Source organism: Ictidomys tridecemlineatus, chromosome 2, assembly GCF_052094955.1.
Source record: "Ictidomys tridecemlineatus isolate mIctTri1 chromosome 2, mIctTri1.hap1, whole genome shotgun sequence".
Classification (NCBI taxonomy): Eukaryota; Metazoa; Chordata; class Mammalia; order Rodentia; family Sciuridae; genus Ictidomys; species Ictidomys tridecemlineatus.
In genome coordinates this window covers 105,270,700-105,298,216 of record NC_135478.1, presented here as the reverse complement: position 1 = coordinate 105,298,216, position 27,517 = coordinate 105,270,700, and the positions used below count along the sequence as shown (strand labels likewise).

Here is a 27,517-nt window from a genome sequence, read left to right as displayed (position 1 = left end):
GCCTCGGTTGCATCTGAGGGCGGCTCTGTGGGGTGAGGGCATATTCTAAAACTGGGCACTGGTGATATTTTCCCAATTGTATGAATTTAACAAATCTCATTGAGCTATACATTATAAATGGGTAAACTTATTGCATGTAAATAAAACCCTAAATAAAACAGTCGTGAAATGCATAACACGCAGGGGCTGGTCTTTTTGGGGTGGGAGGACAATTCTCCAGTGTCTTCTCAAAGATGGAGGAGAGTGACATAAATTCAAGTTTTTAGTTGATTGGAATTTTTATTAAAATTAGGCCATAAAGCTCACCCTGCTGCTCTTAATGAAGTATCTCAAATATGGCTTAAATACACATTTAATGTACATCTGATGAGATTCCTTGGCCAACTAATTATTAAGCATGTTTAATGGAGTTTAACAACTGCATATGAGATATATAGTCCTTTTTGCATAGATTTATCCTTATCGAAATACTTTTAAGATAATGGATTTCACTCGCTTAGATTGCCTTTGTGAATAACCATCACTATGGTCTCCACAATGATAGTACTTACATTTCTATCAGTTTGTAAAAATCTACCCAATTAACATGCATGTCATTATTGTTGATCTTCTTTATGGATTTATGATTCTGTGTGCTTATAATATTTTAAAGAGATTTAGACAAAGTAGGAAATGCACTTTATTTGGGGAAAGATGTTCACCAAAAACAATATATATATATATCTTGGTACTGTATTTAGGGCTGGTGAGAACAAGTCTGCAGGTCATCATAAGTCAGATTTTGGAGAAATGCAACTTTGGGGAGGCACAAGATTTGAAAGCCAAAGTCAAGTCCAGATTTATTTTCTGGAGCACAGAGCGGGCATTAACATAAATTCTCCTGGAACCAGTCTGAAAAGATTAACTTTTTAGTAGTTGCTGCAGAGCCTCAGGAGAAAGGTTGGGCAGCCCTGACTTGCATGTTGCTCTAAGAATATGTGACAAGACGGGTCACGTCTCTCCATAATGGCTTCTCAGCTTCCACCCTTTCAACCCACACTGGGTTTGCAAATGACCAAGCAGCACATTCCACATGCCCGCTCCCTTACTTTAATTTCCATTCTTTGGTTTCTGAGCACCCTTCCTGCACTGCAGGATAGAAGTCATGCTGTTTATTTCTTATTTTTCTGCAGTTCTTTTCCCCCAAGGCCCTTTGCAGGCTGGGCCAGTGCTCTACCATGGAGCCGCACCCCATCCTGCAAACCTGTCTATAAGTCCTCCAGCTGATTCAGCTCCTAAAGTCATGTCCTGTCACTTCCAGGAGTTCTAAATTTCAAAATCTCTGTTTCTGCACATATCCGATTCCGTGGCAGAGGAAAAAAAAAATCTTTGCAATCCTTATTAAGAGATCTGATTTGAAAGTGATATCTTACTTTTACATCCAGTGAGATTTTATTTCTGTTTTGCCGAGGATGCTCACTCCAATAATGTGGTTTGTAAAATCTATGGACTTTCCTTTTTTAATTTGAATTCTCTGACGCTCGGAAATAGGATCCATCAGGACACATTAACGGTGTGGGTTTCTGAAGTCCACTTTGCTTTTGCCACCCTGCTACTTTCTGAGTCTCCAACATACCAGGAAGTGTATGTTATAACTCAATGCATCCCATAAAGAGATAGGATGTAAGAGCTTCCAGAACTGCACCGAGATATAACAAATTACCAATGCCCGCATCCCCCTTCCCATAGGTTCTGCCACACTGGGTCTGAACAAGGGCACTGACATGGTGTCATACCTCCATGTGAGCCAGAGTCCCAGTCTGGCTTGAGAATCACTCTGCAGGGGTCCAGGACCTCAAAGACAAGCATCATTCAGCTCTGCAATGTCCATGCTTTCTTAGGTGATCATTAGGCTGTTGGAAGGAGCTAGGGTCCCCAACTCAGCCTGCTGAATCTGAGCAACATGCAGCCAGGGGGAACTGAACTGTGACCTTGGGCTCATTGCCACTCATCTGCCACCAGCTGAACATGGCTGCTGCCTCCGTGGTTGCACGTGGCTGCAATGCTCCTGCCAAAGTCTGATTTAATTAAGTAAAATAAACAAATAAATAATGATGGGACACAAATCAGGAGAAGAGGGTCTCCCAGCAAGTGACAAATAGCCCCTGTCCTTCCTTGGAAAGGACGTGAAGTCTGGCCCTGTAAACCGTGGCTGTCATGTCATCTCGAGCTTCGTAAGTGTGACAAAACCCCCCAGTTCCAGCAGAGAGATGTGAAGACCTAGAACTAGCTTCCAGGACCCACCAACTATATCTAGCTTCCAACAAGGACCAAAATCTCAATGAGAAAATAAGCATAATGCAAAGAATCTGTTGAACACGGAAACTGAGTAAGAAGGACCTCAGCATGGACTGGCACTGGCTTGGACAGCCTGGAGCAGAATGAGAGGTGTGCGAAGGCCTGGCGGGCCAGGAGCGCTGTGTGGGCCTCCCAGCTCAGCTCTGGGCTTGGTGCTGGACACCAGGAAAGACTTACCTTCTGGATGGTGTTTTGGTGTCCAGGTGAGCAGCAAATTAATAGGAGAAATGGGTGCTCCTGAGAGTGCCAAATACCACAGCACATGCTGACGTGGTGGAGGATTCCGGGCTCTCTCACAGCCCCGGCTGCACATCCTGGGGACTGCTTGCTGGTGTGTACACTGGGAACAGGGAGCAGCAGGCTCACCATGCAGACCAGAGCACTTGGGAGTACTGAAGGACGAGGCAGGATGAGCAGCATGGCTCCTGATGTGGGTCTGAGCAACCAGCTGGCTATCAGTACCATCTTCTCAGCCAGGCACACCGACAGAAGACTGGGTATGGGATGTGTCTTGAAGCTGGGCACGGGTGGCTCACTCCTGTGATCCCAGCCACTCAGGAGGCTGAGGCTAGAGGACTACAACTTTGAGGCCAGCCTGGGCAACTTAGTGAGACCCATTCTCAAAATAAAATAAAAACAGCTGAGGATCTAGCTCACTGTCAGGGTGTTTGCTTGGCAGGTTACAGGGGGGCCAGAGCTTCTGTCCACTGACAACAGAGCTTCACATCAGAGAGGGGCCCCGTGTTCCTTAGGGCCTTCGGGCCACCTGGTGTCTTCAGAGGGCCTATGGCAATGGGAATGGAGCAACGTGATGGTCAAGGCTGGGGAGCAGCGAAAAATATTGAGCTTGTTCCTCCCAAAGGCCACCCCTGCTGGAGACTGGGAAGGTGACCCTTGGTCAGCATCTCAGGCCTGATCAGTGCATGGGTGACTGTGACCAGCTTAAAAACCCAGAGTGATCTCGCTCTGCCTCCCAGAGTGATCCTCACGGCACCCGTCCTATTCCCGTTAGTGTGGGCCGAGGACATTCAATTCATTTTTACATTTTACAAACAGTGAAGGCTTGTCAGGCGAGGGGTGTGTTCAGGCCACTCTGGAAAGGACTTCCAGACTAGGCTCAGCCAGCCCACCCATCAGTGCAGGGATGGCCGACCCCCCTGGAGGTCTTGCTGACACCCCTGGGAGTCACAGGTCAGAAAAGGACAGAGACTCTACAGGAAACCCTCTTGGAGGACCACCCGTTTACTTCCACGGGTCCGGGGCAGCCCTTTGATGTTTATTAATTTTCTCAGTCCCTTCCGTATCAATCGAATTAATTCCTTAGTTTCATGTACCGTGAAGCTGATAGGCTTCTCTCCGCCCACGGAGAATTCTGCCGCCTTTGACAATTTGACATGCATCTTTCTGTAGGGATAGACGAGGGATCAGAGCCCATTTAGTTAAAGGCTACAGGCAAAACTTCACCTAGTTTCAAAGAGTAGCACTTCATGCCATCAGACGAGGTCTATCAACAGACCTGGTTAAACATTCGTGTCGCGCGTCTCCCAGCGCCGCTGCTGGGAGGCTGTGAATGAAGTTTCTCGGGAGCAGCGTGGAGGACACCCGCGGTTGTCAGTCTGTAATGTATGCCGAGCTCCCGGCGCATCCTGTCGGATCCTCAGGCTTCTCAGCGAAGCCAGCGACCCTCTAGATTGAGAGCTTCCAGCACATGCAGTGCACCCTGCTTTGAGAAACCAAGGTTACAAAACAAGCTAACCCCGGGCCTCGGGGATTCCTCTGGACTTTAGCCGTTGGTATCAGACAGTTTGCTTGCTGCTCATCCTAGGCACCACCAATCCAGAAGCCTCTACACCAGAAAACTCCTGCAGAATCTGGACTCCGCCCTCTATTCAGAGGGGACTGGACCTCCAAGCAGTGCAGAAAGACTGCTGTGCCCCCAACTGACTCCTGCCCTAGAATGCTTCTCTGAAAACAAACCAGGAACCTAGGTTTTTGCCCATTTCCTAGTTTTTAAATGTGGTGATCCACTGAAGAGGAATTGAATCCATTTATTCCAAGCAAGACATATCCATGGGCTGTGTTCAGTCTGTAGCTCAGTTGCTTGGGTTATAAACTCCGATTTCATCAGCAGGGGAAGAAGCCGTTCCCTCCATGGAAGGCACTCGAGTCCAGCCGTGAGGATCACCATGCCCCATGAAGGAAAGAGGCACCCATACAGACTGGGCACACCTGAAGCTGGTGCCCTGTGCAGCATGAAGCAAGCCAGGCACAGAGGCCCCCGAATGGCAGGATGCAGGGCACACAAGGTGCGGACATGTGACCAGTGGCCATCTGGGACGGAGGCTGTTGGGTGCCACGTGGCTCCAGGCTACTGAATTTCTTTACAAGATAAAAAGGTGGGGAAAGTCTCTGTAATTAACTGGGGTGAGGCTGTAGGTAGCTGAACATGTTAAAAACTAATGGACCACATATTTTACATGAGTGAATTGTGTAAGATATGAACCATCTCAATAAAGCTGTCTCCCAAAGAGACCAAGAACAGAAACCCTCTACATTTTGAGTGTAAAGCTGAAGTTTTTAGCACACAAAATCAGCCCCCAAATCTGTGGGTGTCACTTAGCTCACCTCCGCCCCTGGAAACACCGGCTAAAAACTAAAATTATGTTGGGTTTCTGAAATCGTGGCCTCTGGTGCAGTCCACACCACGCCTTCCTTTTTGACATTCCCACGCCCCATGCAGCCGCCTGAAGACTAACAGGGAAGAAACCCCATCCCCCTGCGCTTTCTCCAGCACAGCTCTCTCGGGATGTCTAGCCAGCCTCAGTCTCACATTTAAGATGAGGCAAATATTGAGATTTCCCCTCCTCTTTGGAAATTCCAATTGAAAACAGAAATCTCAAGGATGAAATTGGCTTAAAGTCTTACACTCCTTAATGTGCCTTTGTCTTATTAGTGGGAAGGAGGCTATGCAACCATTATGTGGGGGGGTGAAGGTTAATCCGAGCCCCTTTCCTGATATAATACGCCATGCGGGGATTTGTGTACACAATGCAGAGCCTCTTGAGGAGGCCCCTGGGTGCCATGGGCTGGGCTAAGCCCAGCCTGTCTTCCTCGAAGAACTAAAGTTCTTCTCACTACCACTTTGCAACTTCCTCCCAGCTAATGCAATAAACAAGAGGCCACACTGGCCCTGTCCTCAAGGCCCTTGGGAGGGTGTGGCCTAGCGGTGGAGCATCTTTCTAAATCCAAGCAGAAGCAGCAGGCAGGCTCGCCCGCAGCTCGAGATTCCTTCTTGAGGGGATTTCAGTAATGCCATCTAATCAGCTTAAGGAGTTAATTAAACAGCTGTCACTTAGCTTCTTAATTCTGATGCTAGATGCTAAGTAAGATTTGAAATTAGTTATGCAAAACCAATACGTGCTTTTGTGACACTGAGATTTCCTCGAGCACCACAGGATAAAGAAACCTTATTCCCAGAGAGCAGAGGCTGACAGTGAGCCACAGGAAGGGCTGGGTCCTGGGAAAATACTCCTCTTGCCAAGCGCAGACGACCAGGCGAAAATTCACTGCCCTCCAACTGAGGGACAGAGGAGCCTTGGCTCCCAGGGAGACTGGCTAGCTGACCCCCAGAGGTCAGCCAGACCCATGAAGCTCTCTGTTCAGCCTTCCCTTGGCTCTCATGAAAGGCAGGCTAAAGGTCAAGTCAGCAATTCCCCCTGAAACAGTGATTCTCGGCTCCTCTGGAGGAATTAAGATATGGGCACCCTGTTCTAAAGTCAGTGGTTGCTGGAGCTGAAACTTGCCCACTGTGGATCTGGATGCCATCCTGCCCACCAGGTGACTGTCACCACCTCCAGGCCTAGGGTGAGAATAGAGTTGGATCCCTTGACACAGGTCATCATCACGGACAAATCTTATGAGAATGTTGCAGTCCCCCTGCCCACCTGGGTCCCCGTGGCTCTGTCCAGAGACAGACCTGAGGTGGATCTGCAGGACGTGGAGGTGGCCAGGAGCTCCTGCTTAGTTTTCCTGTAGCTGTTTTTGCCAGGAGCTCCCACTGCCCCTGAAACTAGTGCTTACCGTACAGGACAGCAGAGCCCAGTCCTCTGCAGAGATTGGGTTCCACTGCGAGCTCTTGATGCCTACCTAACACGCAGTCAACATCACCCTTGAAAGTCCCTCAGGCCAGCTGTGAACACAGTCTGAGGCTCCAGACTCCGAGCTTCCCTCTGGTGTGGAGGATCGGTGCTCCTGAATCCCACACTGGGTGCCCTTGTTGCCTGTGCTGGGGGCACAGTGTGTGGGGTGGGCGTGTCCACAACCCCAGGGGTGCTCTCCTGCAGAAGGGTGCTCATGCTGGGAGCCACAGGGCCTGGGCTGTGCCTCCGTGAGTTCAGAGAGGGCGCTGCAGTTGCTCCCCGTCTCTCCCTCTCCCCGCCTCCTTCTCTCCCCTCCTGCCTCTTCCTCTAGCCAAGAACAGATTGAATCCATATAAGTCATTGCCTGCATTATGATACTACTAATAATACCCAACCCTACTGAAAAATCACCAATGCCAGTGCTCTCACCAGGCCTTGGGGCTCAGCTACTGTTTGAAACCTGCTTCCCAGACCAGGACACTGAGAGGCAGGAATTGCGAAATCCTGTGGCCAGGAGGGGTTAAAGCTGGGGGCTGAAGGCAGGTGCTGCAGCCGGAGCCTGCAGGCTGACACAGACTGGGCGTGCTGGGTGTCACCTACTCTCAGGATGAGAGTGAGACGCCCTTTGGCCCGGCTGACTTCACTAGCGTGTGTGCCTCCAGGGCTCACGCTCACTAGGCTGGGCTCCCAGGCACCCCTGAGAGGCAGGCACTCTGGCTTCTCAGGGATCAAGATGTTGTCTCCTCCCCCCAGTTTTATTGAGGTATAATTGACAAATAGAGATTTTATTTAAAGTGTCCAACGTGGTGTTTTGATTATACAGTGAAATGATTGCCACTATCACGCTAATTAACACGCACATCACCTCATGCATTTTAGAAGTGAGAGCATCTACTCTCTTTACAAGGTTCTAGCATGCAGTCTGTTTCGGACATTCTTACTAACTACACCCCCAGCCTGCTCACTAGATTCCTGGAACTTCCATCTCACCGCTACAAGTTTGGGCCCTTTGACCCAAATCCCCCATCTCCCAGCCCCCAGCACCCACAGCCACCTTCTCCTTCCTGCTGGGAGTTCTTCATTAGACCCCACGTGTCCATGAGGCCATGTAGCATTTGTCTTTCTGGTGACATGGTCTCCTGATTAGAAGAGTTTCCTTGAAATTGTAAATATAACCAGCAGAGGAAGCTAACCCAGAACACGCATGTTGAGGAAGGAGAGGAAATCGGAGGCATCAGGGAAGGCCCCCCCACACCAGAGGTGCTAAAGTGTCCACAGAGCCGGATGCCACCCTCATGCCAGGAGAACCTAAGCAGGTGACCGAGGGATGGAGAATGGGCCTGGGGAAAGGCTGCCCTCTGTGGCCTCTGGTGGAGACTCCTTGGCAAATGTAGTGTTTCAGCAACAAGCACAGGCAACCTTGGTGACATGGTTATATTTGCATTTTTTCATTTTTTAAAAGGACAGAAAAGCCCCATGGTTGTACTCCGGGGGCGGGAGCAGCCAGCCCAAGTGGAAGGTGCGTGAACTGACCCTGCCAGGGGTGAGGTCTGGTGGTTTCCCTCAGGTGGGAGGAGCTTATTTTGTGATTCCAGTGTGACTGTGAAAGGCAACAGCTGCCCCCGCTGTAGGCCACCAGGCCCAGGTGCTGATGGACTTTAAGCAGCAGAGCCGTGCACATTTCTGCATGGGACACAGGGGCCAAACTGCCCCGTGGTTTCTGTTTGTCAAAAGAGATGCCCAGGGTGTTTATGGTGGTGTGGCGAGATTGCTCAGAGGTGGAGATTTTCCTGGTTGGCCACCAGTGCCTCTGTCCAGTGTGCTGTCCACCAACTCATCGGGCAGCCTCTGCATAGCGGGAGAGTGGAGAAACAGCACGTGGCCAGACACTCAGGGCAAGAGCAGGTGGCAGGTGCGTCATCGACCTCTGCTGGGAAATGAAGACCTGAGAAAGCACCACAGTGAGTGAAGGCCCTGCAGGGGACGCCAGGGGACACCAGGGGACGCCAGGTCTCCAGACACGAAGTCAGGGTAGCCAACCAGAAGGGCCAGCCACCCAGCATGTGGAGGTACCTGAGCAATCCAGCCAGGCTGGGGGCTCGTAAGAGTTCACTGCATGTGTGTCTTTCTGAAGCTGGACAGGGTCATGTGCTCATTGAGGTGTGTTGACTCACGTGGCCGTGACGAGAATCTCTCCGCCACGTTGACGTGTGATGAGAGACGCTGTACTGCTGCTCCTGCCGCCCGCCCTAGGCCGGCCCATGGGGAGTGCCCTCCACATGGTGACTCAGGTACCCAGGCTGATGGGGCCATCTGGCCCCACCTGGACCAACCAGGTTTCTCAGTCACCAGGGGGCGGCTATTGAGACTGGAGGGGCAATTGAGTGGGAAAGCTTTACGGCCTCAACCCAGAAGAAACAACACAACCCCCACATTTGATTGGCTACAAGAGCCACCCGACTCTACCTGACTGCATAGACCTGGGAAGCGTGGAGGGCTGAGTGGCATATTTGCAGGAGGTCACCAAGAGCTGGCCTCCCTTCCTGGTACCTTCAGAGGGCCAGGGTTGTGGCCAGACTTTGCTTCTGAACTTCAGTAGCTGTCATATCACATGCTGCTTTTTGTTTTAGTTTTTTATTTTAGTATAGGATCTGTGAATAATTTATCCATGATAGGAGGAGAAAACCCTTTCTTGTATGATCTAGGCAACTTTCTTAAGCCAAGTAGCGTATTTATTTTCCCAAGAAACCTAAGTTCTCACTTTTGTGTCCCTGTCATATTTAGTGTCCTAGAGTTTATTCTTCTGCGGACAAAAACTCTTTATGTTTCCATGGCTTCATGGTGTTGGGAGGTAGGGTTGAGCGTAGAGGGTGAATAATTCCAATATTACCCAATTTTGATGTCAGAGAATTAATAGACTTAAAAGAACATGGCTTTCTGTACTTAACCCCAGGCAGAAGCATATGTGTGGAGGGAAACTACTGTTGGCTACTGCCCAGGATTCCTCACGACAGCCCCCACTGCACAAAGCTCCTCTTTCCTGGGAAAGTTCCAGAATCCACTTTGCTCCATTTTCCCTGAGAAGGAGTGGAATCCGTGAAGGTGTGGCACGGTGGCTGACCCCGTCCACTGGATGCACCTGCGCCATATTTAGCTTCCACCCAGGGAAGCCTGCGCTTTCCTGGCTCAGGCGCCAGAGAGACAATGAGGTTCTAGAACCATCGGTCTGATCCGTAAGCTCTGCAGGTCTGACAGACTCAGCAGGTCCACAGCAGGCCCGCTCTGTGGTTCCAACATGAGCCTTGGCTGGAATCTGTGTCCTCAGCCCCGTGGGTTTTCCCTGATATATCCCTTTCTGCTGAAACAAGCCGGAGTGGATTCTGTAGTCTGCAACTAGATCCTTCAATCCTGCATGTCTTGAAACTCCACGCTGCTTCCAAGACCTTTTGAAGGGTGGGCAAACATGGCGAGAAACAGAGGCATGTTTTATTTACTGTTTATTTGTTATTTCTTTTGTGTTTGTTTTCATAAACAAGAAAGCAGGAAGATGTAGCCAAAGCATCAGAAGAAAATCAAAAAGCTTCAAAGCGTAGTCAGATCTCAACTGTGTCCCCAAAGCCTATAGTCTGGCTTCCCAGACAGCGTCAGGTGGACATCGTGGGCCTGGGTCAGGGAGAGTGCAGCCCACCTCTGAGGCCTGCAGGGTCAGAAGCAGCACGTTCCTCCTGATTCCCTGAAGCAGGAGGTGTGGGCTCCTCAGGAGAGCCAGCCTGCCCTACTGGCTTCAGGCAGCAAGGAGAGCTTTGCTTCTGAGCCCTGCTGTGTGATTCCTCTAAATGCCAGCCACATGCCGGCATGCAAATGAGAGTTCCCAGGTGGGTTTCTTTTCCAAAACACACTTGCCCAATGCCTTGCTCTCTTGGGGAATGTGTCTGTCTGCACGGTAGATGGCATCATGTTTCTGGAGCCCAGGTCTCTGGTCTGTCAACCCCCTCAGCCTCCTTCCTGCTGGACACTCCTGAGAGCGAAGACCTATCCCCACCTCAGGTCACTCCACATAACCATCCACACGTGCTCCTGGACTTCCCTGGCATACTGGAAGTTGTGCCCAAGTGTGGCGCTTACAGACCTGGGGACCCACAGCTCAGGAGTAGAAGCTGAAGCATTGGTCAGACGGTTCTGCAGAATGGAGCCTGCAGGGGCCACTGTGACACACACCCTGGCCCTGGCCTTCCCCCTGCCCTGTCCCCACTGCTCACTCCCTCCCCGGTCCCCTGCACATGGACTCACTGCTTCACAGCCCTGGTCCCAGGAATTCAAACAAAGGCAACATTCAATTTGCAAGTTCAACAATGAGACTGATAATTGTTAAGCAAGAACTGAGATTGAACATGGTTAAGGAGTACAACGTCTGCATCTCAATGAGAGCTTGGAGGGAACCTCACCAACCACTCGCCTTTGTCCAATTACACTCCAGGTCAGCTTCACTAATTAGGGTACTTTGCAAGCCAAAGAAACCGAGTCCCGTTAAGTTTCTGAAAAAGGCGCTTATTGGAAGGATGCGGGTGGGCGCTCCAGGGAATGAGGGAGGGAGCCGACCAGCAGGCCCAGGAAAGCAGGGACCAGGAAGAGCCAGAGTGGGTCCCAGGGTATCTGCAGACTGCTCGGGGCCAAAGGAGATGCTCCCACTGTCCACTCTGCTCCACTACCCTGGAGCAAAACTCATACGGAGAGGGTCCCACACGCCTGCCTAGCGCTCAGCCAGTGTCCCAGCAGGCCTTACGTAAGGAGAGGGAAGTTTCCCGAAGGAACATCCATAGGCTTTCTCTCTCTAAGAAGCACTGCTCTCCTTAAAACATGCCAAAATAAGTTGCGGGAAAATTCTTCTCAATTCAGAACTAAAGTTCTGCTTGTTCAGGGCTGACCCCACTCTCCAGGGGCTCTCCAGCACCCCCTCTGGAAAGCGCCCCTTGGCATACCTCCTCCGAGCACAGTTGCCTATGCCAGGTCACTTGAGGTCCGTCTCCTCAAAGCGCCCATTCTCAGTTTTGTCTCTGCAGACTTGGGTGATGAGAACTGCAGCTCAGGCTCAGGAGGCGGCTGCGGGCTGGGCCAGGCTTCCCACGTGGCCAGGAAGAAGGCCAGCGGCCGTGCACCCTCTCACTGGCTCCTGGGAATGCCTGCCCACCCTTAGCGGGGTGCTCGAAGGTGACCTCTGGAGGAACAACTGCTCTTTTGTTCATTTTTGAGACCTTATTTTCTACACTAACATGTACAGGTCAATTCAGAGCCCAGGCTCAAAATGGCAGGCCACCTCCAGAATAGCTGTGGTGACACTGGAGGCCAGAAGAAAGGAGAGGAAAGGAAGGGAGAAAATCCTCTGGCGGCTTTCTTAGTAGGAAGAGTGAGGTGACCCGATTTGTTCACATGAGCCAGGCCTGGTGGGGACCAAGGACAGCTTTCTTTTTTGGTCGCTACAGCTAGAGGTGGGAGACTGTTGAGTGTCTGTAGGTCAGTGAAGCACAAAGCAGCAGTGACAGTGGGAAGACCTGGAATCTGCAGAGCCCGTGGGAAATAGGTCAAGTCATGTGACAAGGCATCCCGTGCCCAGGTTCCTGCACCCGGGGCCCTCTGCCTCAGTTTCCCGAGGGTCATCATAACGAAGCTCCCCAGCTTGGTGGCTTAGCAGAAATGTCCCCATGGCAGGTCTAGAGGACAGAGGCTGGAAATCAAGGTATCTTCAAGGCTGTGCCCCCTCTGACACCTCCGGAGCTCCTTCCTGCCTCCTCCAGCTTCCGCTGGTTGTGGACGGTCCTTGACCTTCCTCAACTACAGCCCCAAACCTCGGCCGCCCTCCATCCACGAGTGGCCTCTTGTGCTTCCTATCTAAGTTGTTGGGTCAGACCCTCGCCGATGCAGTAGGAGCTCCTCTTGACCGATTTGATCCACAAGGACCCTCTGTCCATTCAAGGTCACCTTCCAAGGTCCAAGTGCACATGAGCTTTGTGGCCCACCCACATGGTCATCATTCACGTTGATTTATGTGTCAAACTTTGGGACAGTGCCAGGTACCATTCTCATGCTAACTCCTGGGGCAAGCCTACGAGGCAGACTGTCATTGTCCTCATGTTAGAGCTGCAGGGCTTAGGCACCAAGAGGGTCCCTCGCCCAGCGTCACCCAGTGGCTGTGTCAGAGCAGGGACTCACAGCCAGAAAGTCCCAAGACAGGCGCCTAGTCTCACCTCTACCCTGCACTGGACCTGGGCTCTCCCACCCTGTCACCTGTGGCTGTCACCAGCCTGTCACCAGCCCGCCCTGTGCCAGTGCATAGCAGCAGGGAAGACAACCTCCAGAGCCAGCTGGGTTTCTTTCTGTTTCTGGCAGCTCACCAAGGGACTTCCTTTATGTCTCATAAGCCAGAACCATGTCACAGGCAGAGGCTGCTGAAAGTCACGTCTGGGCATCTTCCTGCCAAGATATCAGGCAGGAAGTGAGCAGAATGGCCACTACACAGCAGCTAGCCATCTCTGCACTATGTCAGTCACTTTCCGTCACTATAACAAAACACCCCAGGGCATCAACACGTGAAGAGGAAAGGTCCACTTTGCTTCCCAGGTTTGGAGGTTCCAGTCTACGAGGAGTTGACCCTGCTTCTCTGGGCCTGTGGGGAGGCAACACATCTTGGTGAATCACATGAAGGAGCAAAGCCTCTGCTCATCTCACAACCAGGAAGCAAAAAGAGGAAGAGGAAGGAGCCAGGGTTCCAGGACACATCCTTCCAGGACACACCCCCAATGGCCTAAAGACTCCCTCCAGGCCCTGCCTCTTAAAGCCCACTACCTCCCAATAGCACCACCCTGAGGGCCAAGCCTTCAGCACCTGGGCCTTGGAGCACTGGACACCCAAGCTGCAGAACATGAACAGCAAGCTCTCCAGGACTGAAGACGTCCCTCCAATGTGCTTCTCTCTCTCCATGCTTTTTCTCTTTTTTTTTTAAGGAAGAGTTTTTTTTTAATATTTCTTTTTTAATTTTAGGTGGACACAATATCTTTATTTTATTTCTATATGGTGCTGAGGATCAAACCCAGTGCCTCATGCATGCTAGGCGAGTGCTGTATAACCGAGCCACAACCCCGGCCCTCTGCTCTGTTTAAAATTAGTTTCAAGGGTGAACATGCATAAATGACAGTGCTGGTACTTGACATGGAGAGCCAGGACACCAGACACATGAGGAAATTAACACAAAATGGGCCGACGCTCTGACTCGGTTCCTCTCTGCAAGACAGCTGTGTGATGAGCTGCTCCACCCTGTGTGGAAGCAGAGTCTGCGGTGCCCTGGGCGCTCCCCACCCCCCATCAGGGCAGAGAGCTCCTCCCCATTCTGAGAGTCACCCTCCATCTGCGGCGTTATCTGAAACAGGAGCCGTGGGCTTCACCCTCACACAGCAGGCTGGGCGCAGGTGGCCATCCCTGAGCTGCTCCTGGAGTTGGTGAATCGATACCTCGGCTCCCCAGTAAACAGCCGCAGTGGAAGTGCTCCTAGGGGAGTATTTTATAACATTTACCTGCCGGGGAATTCTATTAGACCTCAGTGCATTGAAAGGTGCGTGCATTTATATACACAGAGAAAGTAACATATTTCATGGTGTACATCACTCTCTGCAGGACTGCAGGACTGAGCACCTGGCCAGTGGTAAATTGGCTGCCTCTGCTTCCTACATCCCCACCACCCACTCCTGAAGTTCCCCGAACCCCTCAGATGAATTGCTCTGGGGCCTCTTCCTAGGATCTGTTTCCAGGGGACCACACTAGACATGGGCCATCGTTACCCCAGCAAAATTGGGAGAGGTGCTCTTTCTCTGTGCTAGACAATCCTGTGTTAGACTCGAGAAAAGTGCACATGGCTTCTCTGTAGGGCCCAGACCCACCTCAGGGATGCACTCCATCCCTCCTATGCTGTTCTATAGCCTCTCAGGAGCCCAGAGTCATGTTGTGGTGTTGCCAGAGACCCAGGAATGCCACGGGGCACACAGACAGCCCTGCAGTGACCCGGAGCATGGCGGCTTGCGGGCAGGAAGGATGGAGTGTGTGCTGTAGGATCTGCACTCCTATCTCCTGGGTTCAGGGTGTGCCTGGTGTTGGCAGGGACACAAAGTCAGCTGGCCAGATCCCCAGCCTCTTCCACTCTGTCCTCTTGGAGTGGAAAAAGTACAGGGGGCTTTCCCCTCCCAGAGGCAGCAGAAAGGAGCATTATATTTGGAGTTTGCCCATCATTTTTTACAGGTTTTACCCAAAATAAAATAAAATCACACTGGGAATTTAGGAGGGGAAGCAGAAAGTGTGGCGTTGGACGGGGCCAGGGGGCCTGGAGCCAGGGGGCCAGGGGGCCAGGGGGCCAGGGGCCAGGGGCCAGGGGGCCTACGCATATTCAGCTGAGGCCGTCTCTGAAACTCAGGAGCGCTCCAATTGGAGCCCAGTCTCTTACAGTTAAAATCAAAAGAAACAGAAAGTCGACAGAAGGGCACTGTGATGTCAGCCCAGTGTGATGAGCCATTCAACCTGCAGGCTGCTCCCCACAAGCTCTCGGGTTCACAGGAGATGGGATGCCTGGGACTCTGCAGGCCCAGCCTCTGCAGCTCTGCCTAGAGCAGGGGTAGACTAACCAGATAGCCTTGAAGAAGGTCAGCTCTAAGCCCTTGGGGCTCCCTGGCCAGCCCACACTACATGCTGACATTCTGCGGCCACTGTACAAGGGCCAGGCAGATGCAGAGTCACAGGAGAGCAGCTGTGTGTGTGTGTTGGTGGAGGCCACTTGGGGATACCGTTGAGCTGGGACTGACGTCGGGGGAAGGGCTTGGAGGCAGTGGCAGTACAGAGATTTGGGGGACATTGGGTCCTGGATCTGTGTGTGAGAGAAGGTGGGAGTGTACTCCCTGGTCTTGGGGAGGGAGGTGGAGATGGATGCCCCAGGGCCTGGGGCATCCACAGGCCACGAGGAGGGGAAGGCCAAGTGCTTGCTTTGGAGCCATAGAAGAGCCCTGGGCACTCAGGCCCCCTGTAGGAGCAGAGACAGCCACCCGGGAGCCCAGCCTCCTGGAGAGACAAGGGGCCCCAACGCCTTGGACAGCAGCGGGCAGGCTGCACCAGGGGGAGAGGTCGCGGTGTTCCAGCTCTGAAAGTAGGCAGCTGGGCAGCGGGCAGCCCTGAGCATGGCTCACCCTGAAGGGAGAGCTCAGGGACAAAACGCACGCCCACATGAGGGTGTGTGTCCCTGTGGGGGTGTCCCTGTAGCCATGACAGAGGCCAGGACCCCAAGTGTGGAGCACTGCAGAAAGTGAAGAAAGCCGGAGTGTCAGACTCCTGTGTGTGTGAGGTGGCATCAGTCTCTAGGCTCCGGACCCCCTCGCCTTGCCTCTGGCTGATAGTGGAGAGCTCAAGTCGCAACCTCTGTGTTCAAGTTCAGACATATGTAATGGGCTCTCTAATGCGTCCACTCAGGAGCCCAAATTCCTGGGTTCAAATTCCACCTTCATTATTCTCTAGCTGTGTGGTTTGGGGCAAGTTACAAAACTTCTCTGTGCTAGTTATAAAACAGGATGCTGGGATAACTGCAGGGTGGGCCTTTGTAAAGCATGGAAACCTGGTGCCTGGTGAGATTTGAGAAGTGTTTGCCCTGTTAACTTGACTGACTCCACACTCCTTCCCTGCCATGTCCTCCCTGCAGAAATCCAGGGGAGGACAGAAATGGTCCCTTGGCCACCTCGGCCCTGGGCTGGTGCCGCAACAGGAGTGCTGAACTTGGGTGGAGGGCTGGTCAGTGGCCGCGAGCGCAGGTGAGGGCTGGGCCATGCGGGAGCCAGGGTGACAGCTCTGTGTTTCCTCTTCCAGGAGGCGGAGATCCTCAACACAGCCATCCTCACTGGGAAGACGGTGGCCGTCCCCGTGAAGGTGGTCTCCGTGGAGGAGGACGGCACCGTGACGGGGCTGCTGGAGTCGGTGGAGTGCAGGTCGTCCGATGAAGACGTGCTCAAGGCGAGTTGCCCCCTGTCCCAGCAGCTTGGCCCACCCGCTGGGGCCTCCCATCACCTCTGGGAATCCTGCCCCTCACATCCGGGGATCCTCCCCGGCCTCACACAGAGCAGGATCAAGGCTGCCCTGGAGGTCACCTCTGGGCCAGGCTCCCTCCTGACCCTTTCTGTTTTCCAAGTGCTTTGGGTCTCTTCCCAGCCCCTGGGGGTGTAGTGGTGGGATGCAGGGACCACTTCCCTCTTGGTGGCTGCATCAGGGCTGCAAGGGGCAGGAAGGAGGAGCCCAGGGGCTGGACTGATGGCCCGCAGCCCAGAATGAACTTACAGCCGAGCATTTGAGTGAAGTCAATGGAGATGTAAGTCCGCAATTTCACCCAGCTCTGGTTTGCAACACTGGCCAAGGGAGACGAGGAACTCCCTCTGTTCCCGGTTCCCTGCCCAACCCACAAGTATCTACCCGAGAGAGTGAGAGATGAGGAGGGACGGCCCTCACCCCTCCTTTAAATTCCATTGATCCCTTCCTTCCTCGCAGCCTCCTTTCTCTTTTTAAATTAAATGCACAAGTGATTCAAGATAAAGGCACAGGGAGATGGATGAGGCGGGGGACTCAGTCTGGCTCTGCCGGGAACCTTGTAGCAGGCTTCCAGGCAGCAGAGGAAAATGGATTTGTGGAGCTACCACTGCCCAGTCCAGAGCCCAGCTGGCTGACCAAAGCAGTATCACCTCCTTGGAGTGAGCACCCCAAAGCACAGGGAGCCAGGCCCCCACCAGCAGCCCCACAGTAGGCAGCCCCGCTCCTCTGAACGGGAGGAACCTCACCTCTCTGCATGGCAGGGGGCGGCCAGGGAGGGAGCTCCTGTCCCCCCTGGAAAGCAGTCGGCAAACGCAAGCTGAGTCCACACCAGGTGCTGGGCCCTGGCTAGATGTTAGGACCACAAAACCAGAGGCACAATCCTGTCGTTACAAGCTCGGCAAGAAGTCAAGGGTGTAGGAAAAAGCAAGACCCTGGGAGGCCTTCCATGATCCACCACTACCACCCACATGTTCCGGAATCTTCTTCTCGTCGAGAGGTGGTAGCTCCTTCCAGATGCTCTGGCCAATATCCTGGTTCATCCTCGATTTCTCTTTCTCTCATGTTCAATCCCTCAGCAAGTCCTGTTGTTCATGCTTTAAAATACATCTAGGATCCAACCCTCCTTCCCCAGTCCAGGGCACCACATCTCCCGTAGATCAAGGTGATGGCCTCCTTGCTGGCCTCCTGGGCCTTCCTTGCCCACCTGTGTCCTCTCCACAGCCACTGTGAACGCAGCAGCCAGGGTGCAAAGTGCAAATCAGTCATGATGCTCCTCAGCTCAGATCTCCTCCCTGCTTCCCTCCCACCTCCGAGGAGAAGCCCAGTGCCCACAGCCCAGGCTAAGCCCACGGGGGCTGCACGCTGCCTGCTGCTGGGCCTCACTCCCACCTCACTCCTCCTGTCTCTCTTTCCTGCTGTGCTGCCATCTTCACATTGCTCCACAGGATGGGCACCCCTCCATCCTCTGCCTGGCCTCTCCCCGAGGTGTGTGGGCGACCTGCTACCTCAGTCCCCCTCTCAGCTGGCCCCTCCTGAGTGCCACGTGCACACCTCAGGGATGCTGCGTGCTGTGCCTCCACCCACCTGCTCAGGTGCCTGCTGTTGGCCTGTTTCTTCCCGGGTGCACCTGTGCATCTTCGCATTTATCTATTCATTGTCTGACTCTCCTTCCTGGACCTTCCACCTGCCCTGTGAGGTCAGGGTGTATGGCTCAGGCTGCCCACTGCTCTAGAGGATGGATCTGTGGCTGTAGAGTGGGCAGGGCACCTGCTGGCCTGCAGGGTGCTCGTCAGCCTTCTGTGCGTGGGAGACCCAGGCATCCTGGGGGGCTAAGGGAGGAAGGGGAGCCGGGCTGCAGGAACCCCGTGGCCCCTGGCACTGTGATGCTCAGCAGCAGTATTTTATTCAGACACCAGGATGATGCTCCTCTGGACTTGACGTCCTAATGCAGGAGCTGCGTTATGTGTGGCTGGAGTCAAAGTTTCAGTGGACAGGATAGCACATTTCTTCTCCCCCCGCCTGGCTCCTCCTCGCTCCTCTCCCCTGTGCCGTCCGCCCGTTGCTGGACCAACAGGGTGATCTCAGAATGGCTAGTTGGGCACTTGACTCTGGGAGGCCAAGGGGCAGCCATGGTCTTGAGGGCAGCGGTTGCACCCAACACCTGCCAACAGGAAAGCCCAGGCCACTTGACCCCACAGCCACCCTGTGACGTCCTTACTGTCATCATCCTTACTTTCAGAGTGAGGAAGCTGAGTGTTGGCACGTCCTCAGTCTCATCCTCAGTCTCATCCCCAAGCCAGTCCCCTCTGCTTCCATCACTTCTCCCTGGAACATGGTTGGCAAACTTGGCTGCCATGGAACCCCAGGGCACCCATGTGGCTCTTGTGCAACGAGGACAGCATTGACAACCAGGTGGAATTCAGAGCTCAGTGTCCATGCGTTTCCCCTGGACAGCAGCCTGGCTGATCCATGGGCAGGTTGTCAGAGCCACAGTCAAGACTGTGCAGAGCTAAGAAGTAGGAGGGAGGTAAGATGGCCTCGCAGGGAAAGGGTCACCTGTTCTTAATGCAGGGGGTTATCCAGAGCCCCCACTGGGGGACTCTGAGGGGCCGATTCCCCCTGGGGGACGTCTGCTTGGGGACCCGCTGTCCTGCAGATGCCTGCAGACTCTCAGCCCTGGGACTAAGCACCGTCCCTCGTCACTGTGCTTGTTGAAGGAGCACATGAGCTGTGTCTGTCCACTCCTGTGGATGTGTGTCGGAACACAGTGCTTATATTGTTCTCCTGGATGTCAAAAGCAAAACAAGTGGGGATTTCAGCCCCTGAGGAAGTGGAGAGATCTGGAAAATGGGACAAAACAGGTCAGAGAGGGACCGGCCTTGCCCTGTGTCCTGGACTGGCTGAGGATTGAATCCACTTCACCCGGCCCCATGCCCTGGGCAGCAGAGAGCATATTCCTATGGCACTCAGAGGTGAGTGTGACAGGCCTCAACACCACCAGCCATGAGTGTCCCACGTGAAACCTTTGTCATCTAAGACCTAGAAGGAAAGAAACCCCATGGGTCCCAGGCCACCCCTCGTCTAGAATTTACACAAAGAATCCCAGAGAACATATAGACCAGGCACTACAAGCCCAGAAGATAAAGCCAGAGTTCATTTAAAGGAGTAAAGACCACAGGACGCAGGGTAGCCACAAACCTCCGGCCCCACCCACCCGAAGGTGTAGGCTGCTGTCCCCAGCGGGAGGGCAGATGGGAAGAGCCGGGCTGGGGAGTGCAGCTCCGAGTTGCACTGCCCAGGGGGAACCCTGCCTGATGGACAGCAGCTCTGACTCCTTGCATTGTAAATAGACATGGAGGCTGTGACGGTTCTGCCTCTGCACAGTGTGGGGAACATCTCTGAGAGTCACTGCGGCCATGCACACGTTCACTCCCGGGTAGGAATCTGCTGTGGGCCAGCTCCTCACTCCAGGGGCACCGGCACCAATCCTCCTAGGTGTGCCTGTTTAGACCCCATGCAGCTTCTTGAGCCTAGGCAGCTTAGGACTTCGCCTACCCCCAACTCCGTTCTCAGCCCAGGAGTCACAGAGATGCTTTGAAAACAAGGGCCACAAGGTGCCAAGTCACACATCAAGTCCTTCAGGTCTCCCTGCCTCCCTCAGAGGCCTCTAAGGCCCATCCATCTCCCTCCCGCTTCCCACCCCCATGGCCCTGCCCAGGCCCCCAGCCCTTCCTGCTCCAGGCCCTCCCTGTCCCCTCCTCTCTCCCATGGCCCTGATGAGCTCTCTGCCTTGTCACCTCAGCCTGTGGCTCAGCTCCCCACAGCCTGGACAGCAAGACCACGGCTCCTCCTTGCTTTGTGCTTCTTCCTAGAACAGCCACAGAAACCTCAGGCCACTCTGGGCTGTGTGTGCCCATTGTCTGCCAGGTGAGGATGCCTGGTGTGTGACCCATCCCCCCGGGCTGCTCCCCAGTGGCCTTTTGGAGGCATTTCTTGGGAAAGTGTCCAGCCAAGAACTCCAGGAAAGGAGGATGGAGGGGGCCATGTCACAGGCTGTCACAGAGGACTCTGATGACTAGGAGGGGGCCGCATATCTAACACACAAGACCCACAAAGGGCTCAGAGCCACGTGTTCCTCAGGCGGGGAAGGGACGCTGGGCCCTGGGTCAGGGATTTCCCAGGGCCTCATGTGCAAAGGAGGGACAAGTCCAGGATGGGCCAAGGACGACCTGCAGAGTTTCAAGAGATGAACTGGTGGGCAACATTAGTCCCACTCAGGAGAGTAAGAGCAGGTGAGCCCGTAGATGGTGTCCTGCACAGACAGGGGCAGGTCAAGACAAGGACAGGAAGGAAGGACGCAGCCCACACTTCCTCTCCATGGTGGCCGTCTTCTCCCTAGACAGAGAAACGCAGGACGGCAGTTAGGATCCTTGGGAGCTCCAGTGGGGACAAGAGGCTCAGCAGCAGGGGCTCCTGGGAGCAGCAGGGGGCAGGTAGCCAGCGGAGCAGAGAGCCACTGTGCATCTCCACTTCCAGGGCCCCAGGCTGCAAGGCACAGAGTCAGTCTGTAAGCCCAGTGGCTACAGGGCCGAGAGCGTCTGTTCCAGGGAACTTCACAGCGATCTCACTGCTGCAGGATTTGGCCTTTCCTAGGACTCCAGATCCTATGTGAGGCCTGACTTCCCCACGTTAGAGCGGCCAGTCCTCAGTCGGCCTGTGTGGACATGACACAGACCTGGAGGGACTCAGGAGCCGGTGGGCCTTATTCCTCTCCGTTGCTAGAACAAACCAGAGGCCTGGGTCATGTAGTTCCTTGAGAAATAAACAATTTTTGGAAAAATGAATGATGAACTAAATCCAAGTTTATGTCAAGAGTTGATGAGCATCTACTGATTTAAAAGTGTCAGTTGAACCAGGAGCACCACGTTTCCTCTCCGTGGTGCTCCTGGTTCAACTGAGTTGGTCAAAACACACACTTTGGGTTGAACGGGCTACTTGGGTGGAATCAGTTTGGAGGCGTGTTATTTGCTACGTGCTTGGATGCAGGGAGCCAGCTACTCACAGTGTGTAAAGGGCATCCTTGTGGGTGGTGGCCAGTGCCTTCCAGGTTCCTGACAGCCATGAGGGTGATCCTTACTGATTCTCCTTCATTGCTGTGATGGAAAGAATTTATTTGATGTCTAGCTCTGTGACTAAAAAGCAATTGCTGTGTGGAGAGGAAAAACATTGACAGCAGATACATTAAGGCATGTGATAGATGCCGTAGTCATTCCAAAACCTCTAAATATGCAGGAAATTAAACCCTGTATCACCAGCAAAAAACATGTAATTGGCACAAAGCTGTGGTATTTTCCTTTGGCGTCCAACCTCAGAAAGTCATGCTGTGAGTGATTTAGAAGTCAGCTCTCCACTGCTGAGCCCCTGTCTCCACGTCACACTGAACTTGGATCTGTATGTGTCTGCTGCGACCGCGATCCCCACTTACATCAGGAAACCTTACTCATTGAGACAGTGGTGCCTAATTAGTGCCCAGCCAGAGGCATGTTCCTGAACCCTGATATGGCAGGGTTTAGATCCATCAGAAGAATCAGAGGCAAACGGGTGTGCATGAAGCCCTGCACAAGTGTCACTCACTCCAGAGGGTGCCTCCATTTCCAGAGGGTGCCTCCATTTTCAGAGGGTGCCTCCGTTTCCAGAGGGTGCCTCTGTTTCCAGAGGGTTCCTCCATTCTTGGCCTTTCTGCATCTGTGGTTTCTGTTGCGAGAGTTCACCTAGGAGTCTCCATTTCAATTTCAGGGTGACTTATAGACTATTCTTAGATCTTCCCCCAGGGAACGGTCTTTGATCCAGAGACAGAAAGTGCTAGAAGATGTAATGAGTGTTTGTGACTGAGACGAAGACTGTGCTTCAGGCCCTTTCCGGTGGAGCTAGGGAGGACAGATTGTCTGCAGGAGAGCCATGGAGTCCACAGGGGGTGTGGGCGGGGATGAGTTCCCAATTCCCAACTGCACATTCCTCCTCAGAGCCTCAAGATCCTGAGCAATGTTTCTCTTGACAAAATGTCCAGGAGGGCAGACCCAGGGGCATTGAGGCCTCAGCTCGAGTCGGCCAGTAGGGACCAGTGGCCACCCCAGGCAGGATGGAGCTTTGGTGAAGAGCCAAGGCACAGCCCGGCCCTGGGGAAAGTGCTGGGAGATGTCCTTTCCACAAGTAAGACTGGAGACCCAGTGCAGAAGGTGAAGGGCCCACCCTCATGTTCCCAGCCAGGGTCCTGAAGCCTAAAGTAGGAACATGAGACATTCAACAGATGTCACTGGATTTCTCATGTGCTACAGAATCAGCCATGAGCAGAAACATCCCTGTTCTCAAGTTTCCAACTAGGGAAGCAGAGCTTCCTGCACACACTTGGCTCCTGATGTCCTGTGATATAGCTCAGATCCGAAGCTCCCTTTGTGGAGGAGGAGCAGAGAAGACATGCACAGATATAAACACACACGCACATGCACATGCATAGCTCATCTTGTGCAGCACACATTTAGTAATGTATGTGTGTGTGTGTGTGTGTGTGTGTGTCCTATTTCTTACCTATCCTTTCCCATAGTTAAATCCTATAATTTCATATATGTGATTTCAGTCTCCCCCATAGAGAGGAAAGGAGACATTCTCACGTGTATCATGTCTAATGTGTGTTCTGTATGTGTACTTGTACAGATGCCACTTTACACACGTGCATCCTACGTCGTATGTGATGGTCGCATACCATGGGTCAGTACACACCCCACTCTCTGCTGGCTCCTCGGGGAGCCGTGTGTGTGCACACACGTCTGTATGTTTTCCTTACTCGTGGTGTGTGCACTGATGTTGAAAGCAGGTCTAATTGGCATTAGTGAGTGGGTCTGTGAATGTCAGAGAGAACAGCTCCGGAGGTAGAAAATCAGTGAGAGTCCCTGAGGCGGGGAATCCTGGCGTATTTGAGGAGCCACACACCCAGAGTAGCTGGAGAGCTGTGGATGGTGGCAGGTCGGGCTGCTACGGGCTGAGGGTGAGTAAGCGGGATGCGGGGAGCTCTCGGGCCACACCCAGGGCCACGCTGAGGGCTGGTACAGACTGACAGAGGCAGGGCTGGTGCTTGGGCTGCTCTGCTGCATGGCCTGCTGGTCACAAACCCCCTGTTCCTGAACCCCCTCCAAAACTGAACCAGCTTCCTCTTGCTGCTGTGAGACCATCTGCAGATGGTGGCATCTTGGCTCTGCAGGTGGGCACCCAGCACCATCTGGCTGGCAGATGGTCCAGGGGAGGCTGTTGCTTGTCTCTTCCAGCTACAGAGGTGCCCACCTTCCCTGGCTCACGTCCCCTGCATTGCCAGAGCCATGTGCCTCTGGCCATCTCACCTCGTCATTGTCCCTCACATTCTTTTCTGTCCCCTCTTCCACATGTCAGGGCTGTTTGATGACACTGACCTTCCTGAACATCCCAGGGTAACTGCTGACCTTGTGTCCATCGGGTGGCAGCAGCCCTTGCTCCATCCATGACCCTAAGCCAGCTTTGCAGTGTAACCCAAGCCGGGAGTCTAGCGAGTCGCACCTCAGAAGACCAGGCCTGCTGACATTCCCCAGAGGGTCACCTGCAGGGCTTGGCACACCTTCTCCGATTCCAAAGTGACTAAACAGGGCAGAGGAGTCAGACCTGGTCACAGTTGGAGGCTTCCCAAGGAGTGACGTCCCCCTCTAGACAGACCATCGCACATCTCCCAGTCGCCAGAGGGAGGTGCTGCCAGCTCGTGGGTGTCTCCTTCCTCACGCTGTGACGGTCTCCAGCAGGCACACAGCCCCCAGTGTTGCCTGCTCTCTGCCCTGATTCTGGAGTAGCCCTACTTCACCTGGAAACTGGACGCTTTTCACCAGAAACCATTGTTTGTCCCCTCTCACGGCATCTGCAAGCAGCATCAGGTCCTTTGTTGGTCTGGGTCCCAAACTTGCAGATTAGAGATGGACTGTCCTCTGGAAGGGTGCTGGTGTGGACACTTCCAACTGCTGGGAGTAGCCCGCTGGCTCCTTCCAAGGGCTCAGTGGATAACACAGCTGCAGGACATTCCCAGAAACCAGATCTGCCCCAGCCTCCCTCAGACTCTTCCTTCCCCACAGAATCAGCCTCCCTATCCCACAAGCCCTCCTCCCTACCCACCAGCAGAGGGGACAGTGTTGGCTCTGCCATAACTGAATGACACCCAGGCCTTCTGGAAGGTGGGTGGAGTCTTGGGATTTCAAATGGTGTGCAGGAGCCAACGCCCTCGTCACCATCACGGTGCCTACGGCGTCCCCATGAATACCCACAGCACTACCACTCCTGCTGATCTCTCTGTCGCCCTCCTCTACCAGCCTCCCATCATCTGCTGATCTGTCAATCAATCCACCATCTACCAATCAGCTACTGTCTATCTATTGCCTTCTCTCATCTACCTTCCTATCCACCTATCAATCATCTATCATCTATCCCTCTATCAACTCTCTGTTCATCAGCCAGCTACCTGTGGTCTATCTACCTGTTATCTATTACATAGCAGCTCTTGGTCATCCGTCACCTACCCATCTGTCAACCGACTACTATCATCTATCCGTCTCTCACCTCCCTGTCTCCTTTGCTAGTGCCCTGGGTAATAGACGGCCCAGGCCCAGAAGCTCAGCACTGGAAGTCACACAGATTATGTCCCAGGAGGGCCGTGGGGCTCACAGAAGATGGCCATATGCCTGGATGGGGAGATGTGAGAGGAGGAGACCTCAAACAGAGGAATGGGAGTGTGAGAGGACAGTGGTACCGAGAACCTGGCATGTCTGCAGCAGCACAGCTCAATTTGATTGACACTTTACTGGGGTGGAAAGGGTTGTCGTGGGCCTCTTAGAGTGGTCACCAGCATCCCTGTCCTCCCAACTAGGCGCCTGTGACAACCACCCCAGCTCTGGTTGTGCCAGTTAGCAGGCATCTCCAGACACTTGTCCTCTGTAGACCAGAGTCGGCCCCAGGGGGGAGCCACTGGGCAGGAGATGTGACCGGACGGAGCTTGTGACACTAGTGCTCTGTGCTGCCTGTGCATAGCTTTACCTATGGCCTTGGTCATGCTGCAGAACAAAGATCTCGAGGCCCCACAGCTCAGAGCAGCAGGCGCATACTTCACCGGGAGGTCTGGGGTCATCTGGGTGTGCCTTCTGGCCGCGGCTCACCCAGCTGGGTGCCTTCACGCATCCACAGTGAGCTGGAGAACAGGCCCAGTGCTGGCCGGTCTAGAACGACCTCCTTCATTCCGCTAGCTGGCAGGCTGAGCTCAGAGGTGATTGGCCCCCTGAGTGCCACTCTTCAAAAGGGCCAGCCCAGACTTGTTCATACGGCAGTGGTGGAGTCCTAAGAGAAGGGTCCAAAGGGCCCCAAACCCACCAAGGCTTGCTCTTAGCACCAACCCACTTGTTGGGCTGATTGGCCAAAGGCCGTCCCACCAGTTCCAGGAGCAGGAAGCAGACCACCTTGTAGTGAGAGAAGCCACTCAGTCACGTTGTGAAGAGCCTGGGGGAGGGGTGGCTGGCAGGGCGGCTGCCCTGGCAACCAGTGACCCTACACACCCAGCCACACGTCTGGGGCTCGTCCCACAGGCGCTGGGCTGGGCTTACATCCTGGTGAGCACCAGGGTCCACGTGTGCAGTTGGAGACCTGGCTGGCCGCAGCAGAGAACAGGCTGTGGAGGGGGTAGGCATCAAGGAGGCTGCTCAGATAATGGCAGGCAAGAGATGATGAGTCCTAAACTACGCAGGAAGCCCGGCTTGGACAGGGGAGGCCATTGTGAGCCACTGTGGAGAGAGTCACCAGCTCAACCCAGTGGCCAAGGCTGGGCCTAGAGAGGACACAGCAGGACCTATGGGTGACACCCACTTCCTGGAGAGTGGAAAGTGGTCCATTCTCCAGAACACGGACATAGCAGGTGTGTAAGGGATGAAGACCAGCAACATTCAAGCCAGACACGCTGAAGCCCGAGGGCTCTGGTGCAGAGAGAGTAACACAGTTAGGGGGACAGCTGCGCTGTGACCTACAGGTAGGAGAACAGTGTACTGTTCGCCCTGGGCCACTTTTGAGATTCAGAGAAGAGGTTATTAGCAATCATTGTGCAAACCTGCCCTAGCCTGAGCAAACCAGGATGTGCACCTCCCACGAACAGCCAGGGAGGACCTGCCTCACGGGCAGCAGAGGTCTGGGTGGGGGGTGGGGGAGCTGGCACACACAGGACCTCAGCAGCAAGCCTCGGTGTGTCCTCTATGGTCATGGACCCTGCAGCAGTGTCCTGCTGAGTCAGAGCCTGTCCATGATCCTGTTTTCAAAGGAGAATTGACCCCTAAGGTACACTTAGAGGGGACATGGTAGGGGCTCTGGAGGCCCAGGCTGCCCACGGAGCCAAGAGGTTCTGAGGAAAGGCTGCATCCTGGACTCTCAGAGGTGGTGGTTTCTAAGGCCCAGGCCACACTGCAGTTAGATAATGAGAAGGTGCCACTATTAGCAGCTTTGTGTTTGTTGGCATGTTTATTAGAACAACACGTACCTGGCAAACCCAGATGTGATTTCATGGGTATTTTTTCTTAGGACCAGACAACACTCCAAGAGCAGTTGGTGTAAAGAAGATGTAAAGAAAAACCTGATTGTAAACAGAAATGCAGGTGCCACATGGACGGGGTGACATGCATTGAGGTCTCACAGGAGCCACCAGGAAGTACTGCTTTCCTATGTAACATTGTAAAAGTGGGGGGTGTCACCACCAGCAGGGAGGCAGGGGCCTCTCTGGAGAAACGTGGGAGGCTGGGTTTCATGCCAGGTAGAGCCAACCTCAGCAAAGGGAAAGAGAGTGCAGGTGCCACAGGATGGCCATGCAGCTCCCAGGAGGATGGAAGTGACATCACTTCTGT

General features: G+C 53.7%; 1 protein-coding gene across 1 annotated transcript in view; it reads left to right on the top strand.

Moving 5' to 3' along the window:
- Window positions 1–27,517, top strand: part of Tmem132d (transmembrane protein 132D) — a 493,054-nt gene that overhangs the window by 405,944 nt on the left and 59,593 nt on the right. Inside the window, exon 5 of the mRNA XM_005336333.4 lies at window positions 16,365–16,508. Within this exon, the coding sequence (XP_005336390.2) occupies window positions 16,365–16,508 (144 nt within the window). The remainder of the gene's footprint in view (window positions 1–16,364; window positions 16,509–27,517) is intronic.